Source organism: Chiloscyllium plagiosum, unplaced genomic scaffold, assembly GCF_037043375.1.
Source record: "Chiloscyllium plagiosum isolate Xiang-an unplaced genomic scaffold, Cpla_swu_hap1 HiC_scaffold_7, whole genome shotgun sequence".
Lineage (NCBI taxonomy): Eukaryota > Metazoa > Chordata > Chondrichthyes > Orectolobiformes > Hemiscylliidae > Chiloscyllium > Chiloscyllium plagiosum.
In genome coordinates this window covers 12,929,615-12,954,773 of record NW_028270145.1, presented here as the reverse complement: position 1 = coordinate 12,954,773, position 25,159 = coordinate 12,929,615, and the positions used below count along the sequence as shown (strand labels likewise).

General features: G+C 41.9%; 1 protein-coding gene across 3 annotated transcripts in view; it reads right to left on the bottom strand.

Annotated features, from left to right (window-relative positions):
- pikfyve (phosphoinositide kinase, FYVE finger containing) overlaps positions 1-25,159 on the bottom strand; it is a 148,429-nt gene that overhangs the window by 50,246 nt on the left and 73,024 nt on the right. For 2 of the 3 annotated variants that reach the window (XM_087988726.1, XM_087988727.1), the window contains exons 10-17: positions 22,096-22,207; positions 14,050-14,197; positions 4,668-4,835; positions 3,525-3,587; positions 2,650-2,779; positions 1,512-1,692; positions 329-403; positions 104-211 (exon numbers count right to left, since the gene is read on the bottom strand). In XM_087988726.1, coding sequence (XP_087844852.1) covers positions 104-211; positions 329-403; positions 1,512-1,692; positions 2,650-2,779; positions 3,525-3,587; positions 4,668-4,835; positions 14,050-14,197; positions 22,096-22,207 — 985 coding nt within the window. The remainder of the gene's footprint in view (positions 1-103; positions 212-328; positions 404-1,511; positions 1,693-2,649; positions 2,780-3,524; positions 3,588-4,667; positions 4,836-14,049; positions 14,198-22,095; positions 22,208-25,159) is intronic. The other variant, XM_087988728.1, reaches the window with a different exon arrangement.

Genomic DNA, 25,159 nt, shown 5'->3' with positions numbered 1-25,159 from the left:
TAATGCAACTAACTTGCATCCAAATGCAGAATAGTATTTAGGAATACATAACAGCAGTGACTTACTTTCACAAACAATCTTTAACACAATTTAAAACACAAACCTGTAGGACAATGGGATCTATGCATGTAAACTTCGTCTCCTCTCGATACAGGTATTCAATGGAGCATTTCAACAGCAGAATCTTTGGATTTTTTATGTGAGGATTCATCTGAGTAATTTTAGAACAATAGTTGTATTAAAAGGATAGAAAGGAGCACAAATATTACAAGTAACGAAGTTTTGAACACACACAGTAATTGGTAGAAGACTGAAATTTCACTGGTACCTTTTTATGGGCTATGTTCTTGGTACAAACGAACCCATTAACCACTGCAGAATCAAATTTTTTACCACCTGGTATCTGAAAAGGTGAAAAACAAATGTTGGGGTACATTTCATATTTAGTAGACAAATCCATTTTGTTCTGAGGAAAGGTCACTCAACCCGAAACGTTAACTCTGATTTCTCTCCACAGATGCTGCCAGACAGGCTGAGTTTTTCCAGCAATTTCTGTTGTTGTTTAGATCTATTTGTTATTCGAAATTGAAAAGATCATTTTAAAATTAGTTTAATCATTAACCTATTTGAAAAGTGCATACAAGACTTGCATTTATGATTTTATTATTCACTCGTTACATAATATTTATTATGAACATGGAACATTCAAGTGCTTTTAAACTGTTCTCAATGTAGGAAACAGGGCAGCCAAGATTTGCACAGCAAATTCATATAGACAGCAATGTGGTTATGACAAAATTATTTTCTTGTGATGTTCATTGAGGGATATTGTCCAGGGCATCACGGATTCCACTCTTGAAATGGTGGCATGGGATCATTTAGGTCCATAGATGAGGTCATAGATAAAGGCAGTTGACTCATCTCAGAGCCAGCACTTCCAATAATGTTCACTGGAGCTAGAGTTTTGATTTTTGTCCTCAAGTCCTGAAATGTGACTTAAACACAGAACCTTCTGACTCAAAAAATGCGCTACCCATCAAGCTACAGCTGACAACTAATAACTAAAACTAAAACAATTAGAGATTCCAGCGAGTAGACTGATTTTTGTTTTGAATGGTTTGCGGTGACATGAATTGTTGTAAACAGAACACATCTTTTAAACCAATGGTAATATGCATGTGTATTTTGTTTTTAATTCACCCATGGGACACAAGCATCCCTGGTTAGCCAACATTTATTCCCCGTCCCTTGTTACCATTAAGGTCATGCTGAACTACCTTCTTGACCTGGTTGTAGCTAGACACACAATGTCACTAAGGAGGGAATTCCATGATTTTACTCACAACAGTGAAAGAACAGCAATATATTTGCAAGTTAGCATGTTGAGTGGCTTGGAGAGGAACTTGCAGGTGGTACTGCTCTCATCTGTCTGCTGTTCTTGTCCTTCTAGATGGAAGTGGTTGTGGGTTTGGGTGGTGCTGCATGTGAGACTCACATTCTGCATTTGATACCTTTTTTATATGAACAAATTGGCGGATATCCATGTCATCATCATTGTTCCTGACATCTGGACGCACAGTCTGTACAACCTGGCGGACCACAGGAACAATTATGTCTCTCCAGGACAGTGAGAGGGACTCACTATATAACAGTTGCTGCAACAAGGCCATCATATGGCCATGGTTAGCTGAACTGGATGTGAAAGTGATGATAGGAAATAGAAGTCAATGAATATTGTCAACCAACAGATACAATAAAAATATTAATTTTCAAATTTTCCATATTCTTACTGCAATGTAAATTTAAACTGAAAACTGCATACATCAAAAGCAAATAAATATTAAAATTACTTTCCAATATAAAATCAGAATTATGCTTAGAATGTAGCAATTATTAAAGTAAACATAATACAAACTCTAGCTTTCAAAATAATACATAAATGAAGTTTCCTGAAAACCCAAATGTCTGTGAAAATAGAAATGACAAGAAATGGGCAGCTATGAATTAACAATATATTTTTCACATATAGAGGGGCTAAACCTTCACACAAATTACTTATTGCCTACCAATTTTAAATGCTTGTTTGATTTCTTTTTTATTGAACTCAATTTAAATTGACTGCAAAGTCGATATATATTTAAAATCCCCAAGAATCAAGATAGAGCCAGCACTGGGTGATTCTTTGTGAGTTCTCTACAGCAGATCTTATTCTCACACTTCCTATAAACATTCTGCACTTTAAAATCTAAATTCTAAGTCCGTAAAAATTACTAATCATGTTTTTGCTAATGTTGATCTTGCTTTGTGCACCTCTAACCTTGTATGCCTCACTCTTTCTAAGCACCCCAAGATCGATATGTCCTTGTTTGCTATGATCTGCCCGGACTGCTCGCAAAACAAAGCTTTTAGTTGTACTTAGGTACATGTGACGACAATCAATCAAATCAGAAGTTTGCTTTTCCACTTATTTCCACACCAAATGTATTAGCAAAGATTTTAAACAGTGTTTTGTGTGTTTTAAATATAAAAGTTGCATCGAATAACAAAAGATTACCTAATTTACGAGAGGAGGAGATTGCATCTATTATTACAGTCTGACATTGAACAATGCAAGCTTTTATTTGGAAAACTTGGATTATATGCACTTACAGTAATCTCTCCATTGCTTGTTTCTCGCCATTTTCTTCCCGAAGATGTTCCAGGGAACCTTGATGCCAACCAAGTGGTGTAAAGAGAAGATCTTTGGATTTTTCCTCAACACGACGATTAAAGAGAGATTCTGGAGGTATGGAGAAATAACTTAAAACATATGTTGGAAGGAACAATCAGAAATGAAGATCTTGATTCTTATTTCAGTATATTTTAAATTCACCCAATATTCAACATCAACAAACAGATTAAAATGGTGACCATCACAATGTGGCAGCTGGCTGTGTAAAAATTAGTATGTTTTCTATATTAAACCAATGAGTAACACTTCTAAGTACATCAATGGTTGTAGTATTTTGGGATGTCTGGTGGTCATAACATTTTATGCCATGACTTTGGGGTGCTTTAAAAAAAGTGTTTTAACAAATTGATTATCTTCAAAGCACAGTCAGTTATAAACAGTAGTAAATTGTGTAAAGTCAGTCAAACAGCAAATAACCAGATTACCAATGTTTTTGCTGATGATGATCTTTGATATACTAAAAGGGATTCTTTAAAACGGGGTTCCAAGATTGATTACATTCACTTAGAAAGTACACAGGAATGTCTTAGCTTAAAAAAAACAAGAGACACTTTATTTGGTATTAACCTAAATTAATTCCAAAATTTTGGGATGAACTTAAACTTTCTGTCTCAGAAGTGTGTAAACTTAATAGATCAAACTCCTACAAGTAAAAACGAACAGTGTACCTTGTGAACCTTACTCATGTTGTTCAGCCACTTAAGGAAAATTCATATTCACAGTTATAAATCCTTTGAACAAATCACTCTGTAATTTGATTCTTTATAAGTGTTATACTGAAATGCTTACTTACCTTTAATAAAAGCATCACTTATGCCAATAACCTGTTGCACTCCATCTTCAGAAACTAAGAACTCTGACAAAGAATATAATTGACATGGGTTAATAAGTTGTAACACTAACAGCTGTACATTTGTCATCCACAGCATGCAAATCCACACACCCAAATATTTCTAGAGTTGAAATCAGCATTTTATTTAAATAATTTGTTTATATTAATGCAACAAAGGCAGTTTGTTAACACAAACCAAAGTTTGAGTACTTTTAATTTAATAGAAGTGTACTGTAACATGCAAAAATACAAAATACTAAACCATTAGTCTTAGCTATATACACCAAAATGACCTTTTTAAAACTAAGGATTGTGTGCAAAAGTCAGCAATCAAACAACAGACAGAGGAGACTAGATAAAACTTGATACAGCACAACAAGATGAGAGAAGACAATACCAAAATCATAGATGCATGTTTCTTAGCAAATTAGGGTGCCTTGCAACAACAATTACATTAGCTTAGGGAGACTGAAGTACAAAGAAACATTTGAACAGCGGCAGTATCGTGATTGTAAGTGAATGTAGTGACTGCAGTTCAAACTGTCAGGCCAAGAAAGGATGAAAAAAAGATGAACATAAATACGGCACAAAAGATCATAATGTGAAGGTATCCAGCATAGCAAACAGAAAATGACATGTCATTTCAAAGTGCCAGGTTAGTCACCATGCAGAAGCTGGCTGCAAAGCATAATTAAAAATGATCATCATGCACAAATCTGGAACAAACTACAGCACCAAAGATTAAACTACTTTTTTTCTGGAGGGACTAATGATAAAGCGGTGGGCCGAGGGAGGAGGCAGCAAACAAGAGGAAAAATAATGTGGACTGTTTTATTGGCAAGCCAAGGTGCAAAGCCAGTCCAATGTTCACAGGCTTAAGGTTCACTCCTTCAATTAAAATAAAACATTTTTTAAAAAAAGAGATTTTCTTCAAAGTAAATCCTGCAGTTCAAAATGCTAAACTAACCATAAGATGTCAACCATTGATTCACCTTCAAAAATACTCGGTCTTGGGTATTATCTTCACCCAAACCATTGGAGTAAAGAACTAAACTTCAATCCTACCACTGTCTCCTTCATTGTGTTTTATTCTCCCTTTCATACCTTTCTGATCTGCTGGATGTGTTGGGACATACGGGTACTTGGAATGTTTCTTGATATGAAAGTTGACATTGTCCAGTTCCACATTTAGGCTGATAGAAGCTGCAGAGTCGCTGTCCATGACTGACTGAAAACTGCTTACTGATGTACGTTTGCTAGGGCTGGAAAAGCCTGTAAAAAATGACGATGACTGTGTTCGTGGAAATTCAAGCAAAGCACTTTCAGCTTATGACATGCAAATTGTGTAGCAAGCCATGTTATGGCTCTTTTTCTTAAACGATTAACCCCAAACCACTTGTATTCAATTCCGACTCCATTTGCTGTGATCCAATGCAGTCTGTATAGCAGTTGTGATGAATCTATGGCAGAGGTGCCCAAAATTGCAAGTGGTTAATTTGAGTGAAAAGTGATATCATAATTTGCCCAAGGTATTTAGTAGCAATCCAAGATTGTTGCAAGTTGAAATGAAGCCATACTCACATCTGAAGTTTGTTTATCAATTGGCTTCTACCTTAGACAAATTCCCATTTAGGTGACTCTGCATAGCTGACTAGTATGTTAAAGTTAAATGACCTAGATCAAGGAGAGATAATACTGTAAAGTGAGTAGTGAGCAGTCTCATTGATATTGACACACAAAAATCTGGTAAGTCTACATTTTGCCACACAATGGCAAAATTTCAAAAAGATTGCCGTTGTTACATAAAAAAAGTTATGTAATTTCTGTGAGAGATTATCTAGCCGAAAATAAGATTTAAAATGTCATGTAAACATCCACATCTGCTTTCCCAAAGCTGTGGAGGGTTTTTTCCCCCTCAATACTCCACAATGCTCATTAAACTTTTAGCCAGTGTATGATGTTTCAACCACAATTTGCTTTACCACATGTAGGACACACGTCCCATATCAGCTGGAAAACTGCATGCTATTATAAAGCTATTCCGTTTGACTAGTTCAGATTACCAACTTTCCACACTTCCAAAACACAAAATTCTCATGTCAAAATACAAAGTATTTTTATTCATCCACAGGAAATGGATTGTTGCTGGCTTTACCAGCATTTATTGCTGATCCATAATTGCCCTAAATAGGTGGTGAGCTGCATTCTTGAACTGATGCAGTCCTTGCGATGTAGGGACATCCTCTGCACTGTTAGGAAAGGAGTCTCAGGTTTTTGATCCAGCAACAAAGAAGGAACAGAAATATAGTTCTGAGTCACAATGGCGCTGGACATGGTGTGGAACTTTGTTATGTTGCTGTTTCAATTCAGCTGCTGTCTTTGTCCTGTAAGTGGTAACAGTCACGGGTTTGGAAAGTGCTGTTGAAGTAGTGCATCCTGGAGATGGTACATGCTGCTGCCATTGTGTATCGATAATGAAGGGAGTGATGGTGAAGATTATGGTAAGAATACCAAAATCAGGCAAACTGCTTTGCCCTGGGTGACGTTGAGCTTCTTGAGTTTTGTTAGCTCTACGTTTATTTAAATAAGTGGATACTATTCTATCACACTTCTGACTTCTACCTTGGAAATGTAGGTCAGGCAATTGGGAGACAAGGGAGTCATTTAACACAGTACTTCTAGCCTCTGAATTGCTCTTGTAGCTGCAGTATTTATATTGCTAGTCCAGTTTCTGGTCAGTGGTGGGGGCGGATTCAGTGATGTTAATGCCATTGAATGTTAAAGGACAATAGTTAGATTCTCTCTCATTGGAGATGGCTATGACCTAGCACTTATTTGATATGAATGTTAATCGCTATCAGCCCAAGTCTGTATGTTATGCAGATTATGGACACCATCTGCTTCAAAAATCTGAAGATTTGCAAACCGTGCTGAATATTACACAATCAGCAGTCAACATCCGTAATTCTGACCTCATGATTGAAGAAGCAGGTGAAAATGATTAAGTCTAGACCACTCCCCTGAAAAACTCCTGCAATGATGCCTTGGGATTGACATCCAAAATCCACAGGGAAGAGCTTTCCCAATTCCTATGGGCTCGTTTTGTTCAGGATCCTCAACTGAATGGTTTCTTGATAACAAAAAGCAGGCACGATCACCACCTCTGGTGTTCAGATCTTCCTGTCCATGTTTGGGCCAAAAGGCGGCATTGGGATTAGCAGCCAAGTCACTCTGGCAGAATACAAGCGGAGTATCAGTAAGCAGGTTATTTGTTTGAAAGTGCCACTTTTTGGCACTGTTGACAAACTCTTCCAGCAGATTACTAATGATCAAGAGTAAACTCATAAGACAGATCCAACCTGCTCTGATTTTTGTGAACAAGACCTATGAGGCAATTTTCCACATTGCCAGATGTTAGCATTGTAACATACTGGGAACAGCTTGGCTAAAGGTATGGTTAGTTCTGGAGCACAAGTCTTCACTCCTATTGCCAAACTGTTATGAGAGCCCTTAGCACTACAATATCCACTATAACTGCACCAAGTTAAATTAATAGCTATGGCTTATATTTTAAGTTTAATCAAGAGACACATCTCCAAAAACATATAATCAGGAAAGAACCTACTGTACTCACTAATACAGCCTTTCTCTTGGACAGACTTAAAACAACAATTAACTTATCTGATTCGGTGTTGTGAACTTCACCCAAACTGGTTCCACCAAGAATAGTTGTGAAATTCACTTAACTTTCCTAGATGCACTCCGATGTCCAGCGACACATGAATTCAAAAACAGCAAAGGCAGTAACTGTGCAGGTTCTCTCGCTCTCTCCCCACCACCCCTCCCCCACTACCTCCTGCACTGTCCTCACCATGTGCTTCCTCACCATGTGCTTCCTTTGTCTGCTCTTCTCCATTTTAAAACTGCTGTTGTTTTGACTTTTTTTTTCCAAAGTTACAAAACAATGCAACAGCATATAAAACAGTAATTGCTGCTCCTGGAATTCGAGGAAATCACCTCCAACACCTAAAATAGCTCATGGAATAAAGGGAAAACTAGCCATTTGGATATAGAACTGGCTCAAAGGTAGAAGACAGAGGGCGGTGGTGAAGGGTTGTTTTTCAGGCTGGAGGCCTGTGACCAGTGGAGTGCCACAAGGATCGGTGCTGGGTCTTCTACTTTTTGTCATTTACATAAATGATTTGGATGCGAGCATAAGAGGTACAGTAAATAAATTTGCAGATTACACCAAAATTGGAGGTGTAGTGGACAGCGAAGAGGGTTACCTCACATTACAACAGGATCTGGACCAGATGGGCCAATGGACTGAAGTGGCAGATGGAGTTTAATTCAGATAAATGCGAGGTGCTGCATTTTGGGAAAACAAATCTCAGCAGGACTTATACACTTAACGGTAAGATCCTAGGAAGTGTTGCTGAACAAAGAGACCTTGGAGTGCAGCTTCATAGCTCCTTGAAAGTGGAGTCACAGGTAGATAGGATAGTGAAGAAGGTGTTTGGTATGCTTTCCTTTATTGGTCAGAATATCGAGTATAGGAGTTGGGAGGTCATGTTGCGGCTGTATAGGACATTAGTTAGGCCACTATTGGAATATTGCGTGCAATTCTGGTCTCCTTCCTATCGGAAAGATGTTGTGAAACTTGAAAGGATTCAGAAAAGATTTACAAGGATGTTGCCAGGGATGGAGGATTTGAGCTATAGGGAGAGGCTGAACAGGCTGGGGCTGTTTTCCCTGGAGCGTCAAGGCTGCGTGGTGACCTTATAGAGGTTTACAAAATTATGAGGGGCATGGATAGGATAAATAGACAAAGTCTTTTCCCTAGGATCGGGGAGTCCAGAACTAGAGGGTGAGATGGGAAAGATATAAAAATACCTAAGGGGCAACTTTTTCACACAGAGGGTGGTATGTGTATGGAATGAGCTACCAGAGGATGTGGTGGAGGCTGGTACAATTGCAACATTTAAGAGGCATTTGGATGGGTATATGAATAGGAAGGGTTTGGAGGGATATGGGCCAGGTGCTGGCAGGTGGTACTAGATTAGGATGGGATATCTGGTCGGCATGGACAGGTAGGACCGAAGGGTCTGTTTCCTTGGTGTACATCTCTATGACTCTAACTGTCCACAATTCACGACTGGATGTAGCATCACTGCAGAGTTTATATCCCATCTTTTGGTTGTGAAATTGCTAAGCCCTGTCGGTTGCTTTATGCTTCCATTGTTTGATACCATGTAGTCTTGTGTTATAGTTTGACCAGTTTGTCATTTCATTTTTAATTGCTAATTTTTAATGCTAATGGCATGCTCCTGCAGTCTTCATTGAGCCAAAGTTGACCATTCAGCTTGACTAGGCAAAAGTGAGGACTGCAGACGTTGGAGATCAGAGTCTAGATTAGAGTGGTGCTAGAAAAGCACAGCAGGTCAGGCAGCATCCGAGGATCATAGAAATCGACCTTTTGGGCAAAAGCCCTTGATGGTAATGGTGGAGTAGGGACATGCTGGGACAGGAGATTGCAGTTATGGCTGAATGCAATTCTGCTGTTGCTGATGGCCCACAATGCCTCATAAATGTCTAATCTTTCTTGCTACATTTATTCAAAGTCTCTCCCATTTGGTATGGTGGTTGTGCCACACAACACAACAAAGAGCATCTTCAATGTGAAGATAGGACTTTGTCTCACAATGACCATACAGTGGTCACTCCTATTGATAGCATCAGTGATAGAGACGAAACTGTGACAGGTGGTTTGGAAAGGACAAGGTCAAATAGGTTGTTTCCCCTCTTTTGATTCCCTCATCACTTGCCACAGAGCCATTCTCACGAAGCTTGAAATACTCCAGAGCAAAGCAACACATTTGATTTTTTGATTGTGGTGCTATTCACTCACTCCATTGCAGATGCTCGGTAGCAAGTGTGTGCTATCTGAACGATGCTTTGCAGAAATTCAGCAAGGGTCCTTACACAGCACCTTCCCAACACATGACCACTTTCATCTGAAAGGACAAGGCCAGAGGTTATATGGGAAGATTACCATCCACAAGTTTCTCTCCAAGCTACTCACACCCAGGCTTGGAAATATATTACTGTTATTTTCATGTTGCTGGGAAAGTCCTCAAACTCCTTCCCTAATGGCATAGTGGGTTTACCTACAGCACACAGACTGCAGCACTTCAAGAAGGCAGCTTAGTGTCACATTCTCAAGGGGACTAGGGAAAAGCAATAACAGGAGCTAGCCAGCAATGCCCACATCTCTCAAAATAATTTTAAAAAATATCTAGCAGTCCTTATGGACTTGACCAGCTCAGTCAGTAGCGGTGCTTCTAAGTCACTCTTGGTGATGGACACTGATGTCCCTTACCAGAGTACATAATGCGCTCATACCACAGTCAGTGCTTTCTCCAACTGGTGTTCACCATGAAGGAGTACTAATTCATCAGGGAAGCAGTAGATGGTTAACTGAAAGAGTTTGGTTTGACCTGACATCATAAGATTTCATGGGGTCTAGAGTCAACGTTGAACACTTCCAAGGAAACTCCTCTCTGACTGTGTACCACTGTGCCACCATCGCTGGTGAATCTTCCTGGTCGTGGGACAGGACATACCTAGGAATGGCAATTGTCATGTTTGGTACATAATCCACTATGTCAGGCTATTGCTTGATTAGTTGTATGGGACATCCTTCTCAATCTTGGCATCAGACTCAGGTGTTGGTAAGGGGTCTTTGTAGGATTGATGGGTGGTCCATCCAGTTTTATTCATTTTCATTAGCAAAGTAAGTGTACAGAATACTACGTGTTGGAAAAGGGCAGGGATGGTTTCAATTACAAAATCAAACTTGTAGAAATAGTTGTTATATACAAAAATGTTTCATAAATCCATGGTAAGGCAACAGAACACTTAATCATGAAACTTCTCACAACTATGACTAGAGATAAAATATGAATACACAATGTATAAACCAGCACATATTCTCAGTTTTGAACAACCTCTCACCACAAACAAGACTTAAATTACAAAAGAGGAAATAGAATGCAAGGTATACTAATTTCATGACAGATTCTATGCTACATTTGAAATAAAATTTGCCTGCAAACTGAAATAATTTTGTGACAGAAGGAGTGATTTGAACTCTTGGCTGCACTGTAAACAGACCATGACAAGTGTGTAGATTGTGATGGTTCTTAAAGTCATTTGTGCTTTTGATGTACTTTCATATTTTAATAATTTTTATTTTTAATATATTTTAATAAATAGAATATACCAATCAGCACATGAGACAGGGAATCTTATTAATTCTGCACAGATACAATGTTGGAAGTGTAAAAAATATACAACTAAAAAAAACACAAGCACCACACACCAGAGTTAGAATTTAGTAATGAACAGCAAATATACATGTAGATGTACAATGTTCAAGCGCCAGAGCTGCCATGTTTGGCAAATGAATAAACTTTTAAAAACGTATATATAAATAGATGAACTTTTAAAACATTTTATGGAATGGAGTATATAAAATATAATTGTATTACCAAAAGAACATAGTCAATGGACATTTATTCAGTCACAAACAAATTTGCATAGGTACACAACACAGATAAACATTTACAAAACAGCAGTGTTATCAGACCTCAAGAAATCAGCTATGGTTTTTTTTTGTTGTCGCCTGTTTTACTTTTTGACTTTCCTGACAAATGTACCTTTTGTAGAAAACTGCTTTAGGGACCTTCCTTCATCGAGAAGTGAACACAATGTGTCTGGTGCCTTCTGAATCCACCCAGGTAAGGAATTGCTTATCATCTTCTCAGAACCACAGCACAGTAGGAGAACAGGGAATTAAACTGGGTCCTCTCTATTCCTGTCTCTGCCCAGTTCTGCTATAATTCCAACACACCAAGCAGCATCTCTCCACTCTATTTCCATGGTTCAAAGTTAGATTTGTCATGAAAATAGACGGAGCCTGTAATAATTCACTCCCATCTGTTACTCCTTTGTGCTGCTGAAGTCTAATGGATTTAGCTCAGATCCTTTGCTACTCATTAGAAAGCCCTGTCCTCTTTTAATAATAGTGAGGATAAGCATAGCTTACTTACAAAGAACGTTGCCGCGCACTATGTCTTAATTAGCTATATTTAGAACTGTGTAAGTTTGGTATGTTCCTTCCCTTCTATTGCAACAAACTAAAGAGCTTAGTTTCATTTCATATTCATATATTAGGTAAAGTCAATTACTATGAATATTGCAGCAAAGTGTGACTGCAGGTTAGGTAGTAGTGGGGAGACAGTTTGAAATGATGGAGGCACCTTCATTTTCAACTCTGATCAATAGATCATTACTACTGATCAGCTTTGTGGAGGAGGAAAAGAACAATAAGGGTGTCAGGGAAAACTGATCACAATACCACGATGCAGGAAAACAGTGGGGACAGTTCTTTACTGGCCAGTAGTCACACTATTGGGCAGATCATAAAACAAAACACGACTGAAGCATGTATCAAAAGCAAAGTAATGATCATGAGAGACTTCAACCTTCATTTAGTTTGGTCAAATCAAATTGGCAAAGATACTCTGGAAGAAGAGTTTATAGAATGCTTTTACAACAGCTTCCTAGAACAATGCCAAAAGGAACCAAAACAAGAGACAAGTTATTTTAAATCTTCTATAGTCCAATATGGCAGGGATAACCTCAGTGAAAGAACCCTGGGAAAGTGTGATCATGAAACAATTAAATTCCATATTAAATGTGAGAGTGACTCATCGAAGTCCAAAACAAGAATAATAAACTTAAACAAAGCCAATTATAGAGTTATGAAGTAAAATTTATAAGGCAAATAGACTAAGAGGCCTCTAAAAAAACAATGAAGCATTTCAAGGATGATTCAAAATGTTCAACAAAGATATGCTTAACGTGAAAACAAAAATTCAGCAAAATTAGTGGATGAGAGATTTTTAGAAATCAGCAAAAAATGACCAAAGTTTGATTATAATGCAAAAAATAAGAAAACAAGGTAACTAGCCAGGGATATAACAAATTCCAAGAGCTTTGACAAGTATGCACACAGAAGAAGAGTGACTCAATTAAATTAAAAATCACACAACACCAGATTATAGTCCAACAGGTTTACTTGGAAGCACACTAGCTTTCGGAGCAACGCTCCTTCATCAGGTGATTGACAATCTGGACTATAATCTGGTGTTGTGTGATTTTTAACTTTGTACACCCCAGTCCAACACGGGCATCTCCAAATCATGTCAATTAAGTTAATATTTCAGATAGAGACAGGATAATTATCGTGATAAACGAGGAAATGGCAGAGATGCTGAACACACATTTACATGTCTTCAGCAAAAGACCAAAAACAACATACCAAAAATACAGGGTAACCAAGGAACTAATCAGAGTGAGGAATTTAGAAGTAATTAATATCAAAAGAGGAAGAAGAAGTACTACAGAAATTTAAAGCACCAAAATTCCCAGGCACTGATGGCCAATCTCACAGCCAGTTAAAATAGATTGTTGCAGAGATGGAAGACACACAAGGTGGAATTTTCTAAAAATTCTGTAGATTCCAGCAGATTTAATGTTACCAAATATAACACTCATTTGAGAAAGGAGGGAGGAAGAAAACAGGGAATGTCAGGCGTGCTAGTATGAATAGCAGGGTAGACAAGCAAGCCAGGCAGCTTCAAGAGGTGGTGAAGTCAGTGTTTTGGGTGTAATCCTTCTTCAGGACTGAAAGTGGGTGTAAGGGGAGCTGCAGATAAAGGGGTGAAGGAGGTAGGGTGTTGAGGTGGGGGTAGGTGAACACAGGTAGAGGGTATGGTTTGTCTCTAATCAAGGAGAACAGGCTCAGGATTATAGGCTGCTAGGCTGGCTGATAAGAAACTCATTCTACATGGTGTAACTGGAGTGAGATAGAAAAGGTTATTATAATTGAGCAGATCATGAAAATGTGCTTTGCCAGTTTCTCAGAAGAAGCACCTCAAGTGTACTCTGATTATTTACAGAGTAAAACCAAAAGCCCTTCTGCTTTTCCCTTCATTTGGGGCAAAGAATTCAGCAAGAACTACACTTTTGTAAAAAAAAATGCTGTCTATATCCTTCAAATTAATTGTTTTCTGTTCAGGCAACATAAATACCTTGCTGCGGCTTGTAGGTACTCGTGTAACAAGATCTGCTGTCACGGTATGTCACATTCATCTGTCTTTCCTACTGTAGCTTATCTACAATTACTAAGTGATATCTATCCTTAAACAATACCTAGATCAATCCCACTTGCTGCTGCCCTCTACTTTGCCTTGCAGAAGAGAGATCTCTGTAGCTTTTCAGCTCTGAGCAATTGGCCAAAATACTGAAATTCCAAGAACAAATACTAATACAAATGCTAATACAAATGCTCACTTCTTTTTACCTGTGTGAAGAATTAACCTCACCAGCTGCATCTTTTTTAAAAAAAAAAGTGACTTACTTTGCATGATTTCTTCTCCATCATCCTGCATCTGCTCAGTATCGCTGTCATCAAATTTGATATCCTTAAACCATGACGGTTCAGAATTGCCTTCCACCGAATTTATTGAATCACTGTCTGGAGAAGGTGTCTCAGAAAACTCTGTACTCTGGAACACAGACATTGGTTCATAAAACCAAAATGGAAGAGAAAGTATTCTTCCCCAAAAAAGATTTGCTACTTGGTTTGGCAGGGATTATTTAAAACAGGCTGTTTACAATTGGTGCTCTTCAATCTTACATACTGCACATAACACAGGCTAACATTCATCAACATGAAATATGAACATATAGGGAAAAATACTTCCTGTTATTCAATAACTTCTTTCGACACCACTTTCATTTCTCTAATTTCTTTATTGTTAATGCTCAGGTAACGTTGACATTTAGTACCTCCAGGTACACATCATGAGAATGTGGTAGAAATATTATTTTTCCTTGCCTCCGAAAATAGAACACAAAATATACACATCATGCAGCAAATCAATTGGCAATCAAACGAAATCAAAGGGACACCTTCAAATGTGATCCTATGCAAAATGAAAGAGGACTCTGATGGGAGGAGAAAAACAATTATGCCAAGACCAACCATCACCTCACTATCCTAACCATGATTTTCCTTGTCCAACCCCCAAGAGGAGGTCACCACCGGCCTTTCTTTCTCTGCCAACTGCACACAAGTGGGGCATTTTGTACAGGGGTCAGGACCCAAAAGGATTTCCCATTTGATTGCCTCACTGACAGGTTATCTTTTGGCAGCAGAAAACAAACTCTGGGATCAATATAATCTTAGCCATAGAGTCACACAGCATGGAAACCGACCCTTCGGTCCAACTAGTCCACGCTGACCATGTTCCCAAACCAAACCAGTCCTACTTGCCTACATTTGGCCCATATCCCTGCAAACCTTTCTTATCCACGTACTTAACTAAATGTCTTTTAAATGTTGTAACTGAACCTGCATTCACCACTTCCTCATGCAATTAATTTAATACATTAACCACTGTAAAAAAGGTTGCCCCTCAGGTCTTTTTTAAAAACTTTCTCCTCTCATCTTAAAAATATGACTCCTAGTTTTGAACTTCACCATCTTAAGGAAAAAACCCTTGTTATTCACCTTATCTATGCCCCTCATGATTTTATAAACCTCTATAAAGGTCACCCATCAACCTCACACTCCAGTGAAAAAAGTCACAGCCTATTTTTTTAACTCAAACCCTCCATTCCCAGCAACATCCTGGTAAATCTTTTCTGAATCCTCTCCAATTTAATAATATCCTTCCTATAGCAGCATGACCAGAACTGCACACCGCACTCCAGAGGCTGCCTCACCAATGTCTTGTAACAGGATCAACACTGAATATGAAAAATTGGTTGGAGTTGAGACAGGTTTGGTAGGAAAGGCAGCCAAATCCTGCTTCAGTAGTATTCCATGCTGAAAAGTAAAAGTTGACTGTTTTTTTCCGGACTGCTATTTAAGGGACTGAAAACAAGTTGGCTTCACCTGCTTTTCAAAAACGTCTTTCAAGTTAAAATGTTTAACATTTAAGCTTACAATGAGCAAAACTGTGACAGACACATTATTGGATAAGAAATAAATTAACTTCCTGGTTTACTACCAAACTTTAATATTTGGGAACCAGTCATCTATCTGACAGTGAAAACAAATTAACTTCACTAATTTTGCTTTTAATTTATAAAAGAAAATGCTGTTGACAAAGTAGAATGTCGCCTACACTAGTTTGTAGGAGAGGTTTGTGTTGCAGTTAGAGGCAAAATAGTTTGTTCATCTCTCCCTTCAAGACATGGTTAAAATCATTTGAAATGTTTTCTTGTTTTAGGAAGTTGAAGACACAACCATCAACAGTGAAGTAATTAATGATTAGGAATGTACAACAGATCAGACCAGAATTGGAGGAGTGCAAACATTTTCAAACCATAGGATATAGGAGAAGAATTTGGCCATTGGGCTCATTGGCCATTCCATCATGGGTGATAGGTTTCTCAATCCTATTCTCTTGCCTTCTCCCCATGACCCTCAATCCCCTTACCAATCAAGAGCCTACCAATCTCTGTCACAACCACTCTCAATGACTTTGCCACAGACAGCCACTGAGTTTCACAGATTAACCACTCATGACTCAATAAATTCTCTCTCAACTCAGTTCTCAAGGATTGTCCCTTCACTCGGTGGCTGTTCCTGCTAGTTCTAGTCTCTCCTACAAGTGGAGGCATCTTCTCTACGTCCACTCTATCCAGGTTCCTCAGCATTCTGTAAGCTTCAATGAGATTCCCCCCCCACATCTCCTAAACTCCATTGAGTACAGACCCAAAGTCCTCAACTTCTCCTCATATGACAAGCCCTTCATCTCTGGGATGATTTTTGTAAAACCCCTCCAGATACCCTCCAACACCAGTATATTCTTCCTTCGATATAGGGTCCAAAACTATTCACAATATTCCAAATGCAGTCTGAACAGATCCTTATTCAGCCTCAACAGTATATTTCTGTTCTTCTTTCTGTCCATCTTGAAATGGATGCTAACATAGTATTTGCTTGCCTATCTAGCAACTGAATCAGCATGCTAAATTTAAGAGAATCCTGTATGGGTATTCCCAAGCGCTTTTGTGCTTCAGACTTCTGAAGCCTTTCGCCATTTAGAAAACAGTCTATGCCTTCATTCCTCCTGCCAAAGTGCATAAGCTCACACTTTCCCACGTTGTATTCCATCTGCCACTTCTGCATCTACTCTCCTAGCCTATGTCCTTCTGTAGTCACCCTGCTTCCTCAACACCACCTGTCTCGTGAGCTATTTTTGTGTCATCTGCAAACTTAGCAACAATGTCCTCAGTACCTTTATCCTGATCATCAATAGGCAATGAGAATAGTTGTGGTCTCAATATGAACCTGAGAGGAACTCTGCTAGTCACTGGCTACTATCCTGAAAAAGACCCCTTTATCCCTACTCTCTGCATTCTGCCAGTCAACCAATCCTCTATTCATGCCAGTATCTTGCCCCGAACTCATGAACTCATCTTATTTAGCAGCCTCCTGTGAGACAACTTGTCATCGAGTCATAGAGATATACAGCATGGAAATATGGTCCAACGCATCCATGCTGACCAGATATCCCAACCCAATCTAGTCCCACCAGCCAGCACTCGGCCCATATCCTTCCAAACCCTTCCTATTCATACACCCATCCAAATGCCTCTTAAATGTTGCAATTGTACTTGCCTCCACCACTTCCTCTGACAGCTCATTCCATACACATACCGCCCTCTGCATGAAAACGTTGCCCCTTAGGTCTCTTTTATATCTTTCCCCTCTCACCCAAAACCTATGCCCTCTAGTTCTGGACTCCCCCATGCCAGGGAAAAAGACTTTTGTCTATTTATCCTATCCATGCCCCTCATGATTTTACAAAACTCTAAGGTCACCCCCTCAACCTCCACCACTCCAGGGAAAACAGCCTAATCAACCTCTCCCCATGGCTCAAATCCTCCAACCCTGGCAACACCTTTATAAATCTTTTCTGTACCCTTTCAAGTTTCATAACATCTTTCCGATAGAAAGGAGACCAGAATTGCACACAATATTCTAACAGTGGCCTAACCAATGTCCTGTACAGCCGCAACTCCTGGACTCAATACTCTGATCAATGAAGGAAAGCATACCAAATGCCTTCTTCACTATCTTATCTACCTGCGACTCCAGACTTCTGGAAATCCAAATAGATATCGTCCACTGGCTCTCCTTTATCTAATTTCCTCATTACCTCCTCGAATAATTCTAACAGTTTTGTCAGGTATGACCTCCCCTTGACACAGTGGTCCTGACTTCCCCCCACTAATTTATTATGAACTTCCAAATACTCTGCAATCTCATGCTTAATAATGGGACAGTAAAATCTTACCAACGATTGAGGTCAGGCTAACCAACCTGTAGTCTCCTGTATTCTGCCTTCCTCCTTTCTTAAATAGGGATATTACATTAGCCATTTTCCAGTCCTCTGGGAACCTGCCTGACTGCAGTGATTCCTTAAAGAATGCCCCTACAATCTCCTGTAGAACTCTGTCCATTTGGTCCGAGTGATTTATCCACTTTCAGACCTTTCACCTTCCCCAGCACCTTCTCCTTCGTGATGTCCACTACACTCACCCCTGCCCCCATACCCTTGAAGTTCTGCTATGCTGCTGGTGTCTTCTATTGTAAAAACTGTTGCAAAGCACCTATCCAATCCCTCTGCCATTTCCTTTTTCCCCATTACTATTTCTCCAGCCTCAGTTTCCAGTGGTCGAATGTCCACTCTTGCCTCTCTCTTACTTTTCAGATATCTAAAAACTCTTGTAATTTTTTTTAATATCACTAGCCATTTGTCATCTTTTCAGTCTTCATTGCCAGCGCATATTCGATGGGCCACGTGACCTTTTCTGCACTGTATGAATCTACTGCTTTTTGTTTAAAGTTATCCTTTGCTGGTTTTTAACGGCTTCTCAATCCTCTGGATTCCCTCTAATCTTTTACCACATTGTATGCTTTCTCTCTTACTTTTATGCATTCCCCAACTTTCAGCCATGGTTGCCTTGTCCTTGCCTTCTTCAAGGACCACAATTTCCCCCCCGACGTGGTCGACGATGCCCTCCACCGCATCTCTTCCACTTCCCGCTCCTCCGCCCTTGAGCCCCGCCCCTCCAACCGCCACCAGGACAGAACCCCACTGGTCCTCACCTACCACCCCACCAATCTCCATGTACAGCGCATCATCCGCCGTCATTTCCGCTACCTCCAAACGGACCCCACCACCAAGGATATATTTCCCTCCCCTCCCCTATCAGCATTCCGTAAAGACCACTCCCTCCGTGACTCCCTCGTCAGATCCACACCCCCCACCAACCCAACCTCCACTCCCGGCACCTTCCCCTGCAACCGCAGGAGGTGCAAGACTTGCGCCCACACCTCCCCCCTCACCTCCCTCCAAGGCCCCAAAGGAAACTTCCATATCCACCACAGATTCACCTGCACCTCCACACACCATCTATTGCATCCTCTGCACCCGATGTGGCCTCCTCTATATTGGGGAGACAGGCCGGCTACTTGCGGAGCGTTTCAGAGAACACCTCTGGGACACCCGGACCAACCAACCCAACCACCCTGTGGCTCAACATTTCAATTCCCCCTCCCACTCCACCAAGGATATGCAGGTCTTTGGACTCCTCCATCGTCAGACCACAACAAAACGACGGTTGGAGGAAGAACGCCTCATCTTCCGCCTAGGAACCCTCCAACCACAAGGGATGAACTCGGATTTCACCAGTTTCCTCATTTCCCCTCTCCCCACCCTGTCTCAGTCAAATCCATCGAATTCAGCACCGCCTTCCTAACCTGCAATCTTCTTCCCAACGTCTCCGCCCCCACCCCAGTCTGACCTATCACCCTCACCTTGACCTCTTTCCACCTATCACATTTCCGACGCCCCGCCCCCAAGTCCCTCCTTCCTACCTTTTATCTTAGCCTGCTGGACAAACTTTCCTCATTCCTGAAGAAGGGCTTATGCCCGAAACGTCGATTCTCCTGTTCCCTGGATGCTGCATGACCTGCTGCGCTTTTCCAGCAACACATTTCCAGCTCTTGTCCTTGCCTTAGTCTATTAAAGATGAATTTCTGCTGTGCCTCCCAATTTACCCTCAGAAACCCTATTGCTGCTCCACTGCCTTTACTGCTATGCTCCCCTTCTAATCAACTCTGGCCAGCTCTTCCCTCATGTCCTTGTAGTTACTTTTACTCAATTGTAATGCCATTACATCTGATTCCAGCTCAAACTGCAGAATGAATCCTATCATATTATGGTCACTGGCCCATGGAGGTTCCTTTACCTCAACTCCCTATTCAAATCTGCCTCATCACACATCACCAAATACAGAACTGCCTGCTCCCTAGTAGACTCTACCATAAATTATTCCAAAAGACCATCAGGTTGACATTCCACAAATTCCTCTTCTTGAGATCTGCTATCAATCCGATTTTCACAGTCCACCTGCACATTGAAGTCTCCCATGATTATTGCAATAGTGCCTTTCTAACATACCTTTTCTATTTCCTGATTTATTTTCTTCCCAATACCCTGACCACTGTTTGGAGGCCTATACACAACTTCTATCAGGGTCCTTTTTTCCCTTTGTGGCTCCTCAACTCTACCCACACAAATTCTATACCTTCCGACTTGACATCACTTCTTGCTACTGATTTAATTTCATTTTTGGAAACTTACGGGGTTGGAGGAAACTACAGAGATTAAGAGAGCTGAAAATGTGTTGCTGGAAAAGCGCAGCAGGTCAGGCAGCATCCAAGGAGCAGGAGAATCGACGTTTTGGGCATGATCCCTTCTTCAGGAATCTTCTTCAGAGATTAGGAGAGGCAAGGTTATATTGTGGATTTGAAAACCAGGATGAGAATTTTAAAATCATGGTACTGCTTGACAGGGAACTAACAAAGATCAGGGAGCACAGGGGTGTTCAGAGTAAGTGTGACTTGCTGCGAGTTAAGACACAGGAAGCAGAGTTTTGGATGACTTTAGGAAACCGCTAAGCAATGTGTTAAAATATTCCAGACTAGAGGTAACAATGGCATGAGAGTTTTCTTTTATTCTTTCATGGATGTGGCATCACTGACAAGATCTGTCTCTGACTTTCCTTGTGTGGAGTGGCTGGTTAGACCATTCAGAAAGTGGTTAAGAATCAACCACATTTCTGCGGGTCTGGAGATGCATGAGGATCAGACCAGCTGAGGATGGCAGATCCCATTTTCTAAGGGAGATTACTGAAACTAATGGACTTTTACACAATCCACAATGGTTTCATCATCTAACAGACTAACTCGGCTGCTGTGGAGGGATTTGTACCACCGCACCCATAACATTAGCCTGGGTTTTTGCATTATTAGTCCAGTGGCATTACTACTACGTCACCACCTCCTCTGACAAGCAGACAGGATGAGACAGGGATGAAGTAGGCAGTGTTGTGGAGGTGTAAATAGGTGGTCTCAGAATTGGCATGAAGTTGGAAACTCAACTTGGGTTCAAATATGACCACAATGAAATGAACAAACTGGCTTAATCTCCACTGTTGCCATAATGAGCGATATAATTAGTAACTACGGAATTTGGAGCAGTGACTGGAAGCAATGGTTTTAGTTTTCTCAAGATCTAATTGGAGGAAATTTCTGATCATCCAGTACTTTATTTTAGATAGGCAGTCTGATAATTTAGCAACAGTAGAGAAATCAGGGCAGGTGTTTCAGAGGTAGAGCTGGATGCTAACAGTGTATATGTGAAAACTAACAAAATAGAAGAAGATTAAAGATCAAACCGGGCAGCATGATGGCTCAGTGGTTAGCACCGTTGCTTCACAGCACCACGGTTGAATTCCAGCCTTGGGCGACTGTATGTGTGGAGTTTGCATGTTCTCCCCATGTCTGTGTGAATTCCTCCTGGGGTCACGCTTCCTCCCACAGTCCAAAGTTGTGCAGGTTATGTGGATCAGTGACAGGCTACAGGGTTTGCAGGAGCTATCTCTTCAGAGGTTCAGTGTGGACTTGGTGAGGGGAATGGTCTGCTTCCACATTGTAGGGATTCTATGTTTCTTTGGAGGACATCATATATAACTGTATAATAGGAAACGTTTGGAGGACATTTGTAGGGTCAATCATGTCAACCATTACGGAGCAGTCGAAAAGGCCAAGTAGAAAAAGTTTATCTTTGTGTCTCAAAATGTCACCTCAATTTAATTAAAAACAATTAAGAACAAGAGCAGCAATCATGATGGCGGAATTCAAAAGTCTGTATAAAGTTGGAAACAGATTTGGGAGGTGACAATATGTGCAAGAACTTGAGACGAGTCAACTGAATTATCAACTATACTATATATAAAACCTTCATGTACATTAAATTACTTACTGTCTCACCAGACACTGGTAATGCTGAAGCAGGCAAGTGCCATATTCACTTACTTGCAAAGGCCTGTATAAGGCATATTCATCCCTAAAGAGCTGATCATGATGGGTTACACAGTCAAACCATCGTCCATCCACTAATGCCTGACCAATGGCAATTGCCTGAGCTCTGAAAAAAGAGAGATAGTGGATGAAATAGTTTAATCTAGTCACATTTGAATGCATAAAAAATGCATCTAAAAGGTACAGAGTATTACTCTACAAATTTCCAAAGTACTGCACTGTAGTGGGCAGAATTGCACTCAAAATCCCAAGACACTAGGGTAAATTCATTCTCAGGGGTGACCAGTTCAGAGAAAAGTCACCTCTGTAAAGATATTTGCTAACTTGCCTGTTCTGTGATGTTGTTACACACTTCTGGAGCAGGAGGAACTTGAACCAAGGCCTCCTAGCGTAGAGGTAGGGACAGTTGCACTGCAACACTGTAAGGAGATTTCTGAATCATCTTTGTAAATCTTATCTGCACCCTCTCAAGTTTAACAACATCCTTCCTTTCGAAGGGTGACCGGAATTGTATGTGGTATTCTAAAAGTGGCCTCACCAATGCCTTCTACAGAATAATATCCCAACTCATTTGCTCAAATGTTCTGACCAATGACAAGAATGCCAAGCATCGTCTTCAGCTATCTACCTGTAACTCCACTTTTGAGGAATTATGCACCCTCCCCCAGGTCTCTTTGCTCGGTAACACACCTCAGGGCACTACCTTTAACTGTATAAGTCTTGCCGTGTGCCACATTTCCTGCAGCCCCTTGGTGAGTGGCAATTCAGTTTTGGCCTCTTCCCTTGCAGTTACTTGGGGAATCCTTGTTAGTGTCTTTTCCTCTGCTTAGTGATAGGTTTAAATTCAGTGGGTGGTCATGACTGGGTCATCTCTGTAAATATAGGCTGGTTTTCTCCCTGCTGGAGCAAACAGGTCTCCTAGTGAGACTATTAGTGACAAATACAGGAGAAAAACAAGCACTGATTGAAGGTAAGGAGGGTGAGTACATACTGGCAGCGAGGGAGCAGGATGCCAACGCCTGAGGGAAGGGCATCCAGGAACCAGAGGCTGATAGCCAAGTCAAATGCTATGGTATGTGGGTAAGGTTACAGGGGTAGTCATAGAATCTCAGAATCCCTACAGTGTGGAGACAGACTATTGGATCCAACGTGTCCATACCGACACCCCAAAAAGCAACCCACCCAGACCCCTTCACCCACCCTTTTGCTCGACATTTCCCTGTCTAATGCACATAACTTACAGACCCCTGAATACTTTGGGCAATTTAGCATGACTAATTCACCAAACCTGCACATATTTGGACTGTGGGAGGAAACCTGAGCAACTGGAGAAAATGCACGCAGACACAGGGAGTATGTGCAAACTCCACAGAGACAGTTGCCCAAGGCTGGAATCAAACCCAGGTCCCTTGCACTGAGGCAGGAGTGCTAACCAATGAGACACCGTGCTGCCCATAGTTAGAAGTCTTCTTGCCAATGCCAGGAGGTTAAGTGGAAAGTCCCCTTTTTGCAGTGGGCCTGGGATTGGGGGGGGGGGGGAGAAAGAGAACGCGAGAGAGAGAGTGTGACGGAGAGAGAGAGAAAAGAGAGGGGGGGAGGGAGAGAGAGAGAGAGGGAGGGAGGGAGAGAGAGAGAGAGGGAGGGAGGGAGAGAGAGAGGGAGGGAGGGAGGGAGAGAGAGGGGGAGGGAGGGAGAGAGAGGGAGAGGAGAGAGAGGGAGAGGAGAGAGAGGGAGAGGAGAGAGGAGAGAGGAGGGAGGGAGGGAGGGAGGGAGGGAGAGGGAGAGGAGAGAGAGAGAGAGAGAGAGGAGAGAGGGAGAGGAGAGAGGGAGAGGAGAGAGGGAGAGGAGAGAGGGAGAGGAGAGAGGGAGAGGAGAGAGGGAGAGGAGAGAGGGAGAGGAGAGAGGGAGAGGAGAGAGGGAGAGGAGAGAGGGAGAGGAGAGAGGGAGAGGAGAGAGGGAGAGGAGAGAGGGAGAGGAGAGAGGGAGAGGAGAGAGGGAGAGGAGAGAGGGAGAGGAGAGAGGGAGAGGAGAGAGGGAGAGGAGAGAGGGAGAGGAGAGAGGGAGAGGAGAGAGGGAGAGGAGAGAGGGAGAGGAGAGAGGGAGAGGAGAGAGGGAGAGGAGAGAGGGAGAGGAGAGAGGGAGAGGAGAGAGGGAGAGGAGAGAGAGAGAGAGAGAGGAGAGAGGAGAGAGGAATGAGGAATGAGGAGGGAGGAGGGAGGAGGGAGGAGGGAGGAGGGAGGGAGGGAGGGAGGGAGGGAGGGAGGGGAGAGGGAGAGGAGAGAGGAGAGAGGAGAGAGGAGGGAGGGAGAGGAGAGGGGGAGAGGGAGAGGAGAGAGAGAGAGAGGAGAGAGGGAGAGGAGAGAGGGAGAGGAGAGAGGGAGAGGAGAGAGGGAGAGGAGAGAGGGAGAGGAGAGAGGGAGAGGAGAGAGGGAGAGGAGAGAGGGAGAGGAGAGAGGGAGAGGAGAGAGGGAGAGGAGAGAGGGAGAGGAGAGAGGGAGAGGAGAGAGGGAGAGGAGAGAGGGAGAGGAGAGAGGGAGAGGGAGAGAGAGAGGAGAGAGGAGAGAGGAGGGAGGAGGGAGGAGGGAGGAGGGAGGAGGGAGGAGGGAGGAGAGAGGGAGAGGAGAGAGGAGAGGAGGGAGGGAGGGAGGGAGAGGGAGAGGAGAGAGAGAGAGAGAGAGAGAGAGGAGAGAGGGAGAGGAGAGAGGGAGAGGAGAGAGGGAGAGGAGAGAGGGAGAGGAGAGGAGGGAGAGGAGAGAGGGAGAGGAGAGAGGGAGAGGAGAGAGGGAGAGGAGAGAGGGAGAGGAGAGAGGGAGAGGAGAGAGGGAGAGGAGAGAGGGAGAGGAGAGAGGGAGAGGAGAGAGGGAGAGGAGAGAGGGAGAGGAGAGAGGGAGAGGAGAGAGGGAGAGGAGAGAGGAGAGAGGAGAGAGGAGGGAGGAGGGAGGAGGGAGGGAGGGAGGAGGGAGGGAGGGAGGGAGGGAGGAGGGAGGAGGGAGGGAGGGAGGAGGGAGGGAGGGAGGGAGGAGAGAGGGAGAGGAGAGAGGAGAGAGGAGGGAGGGAG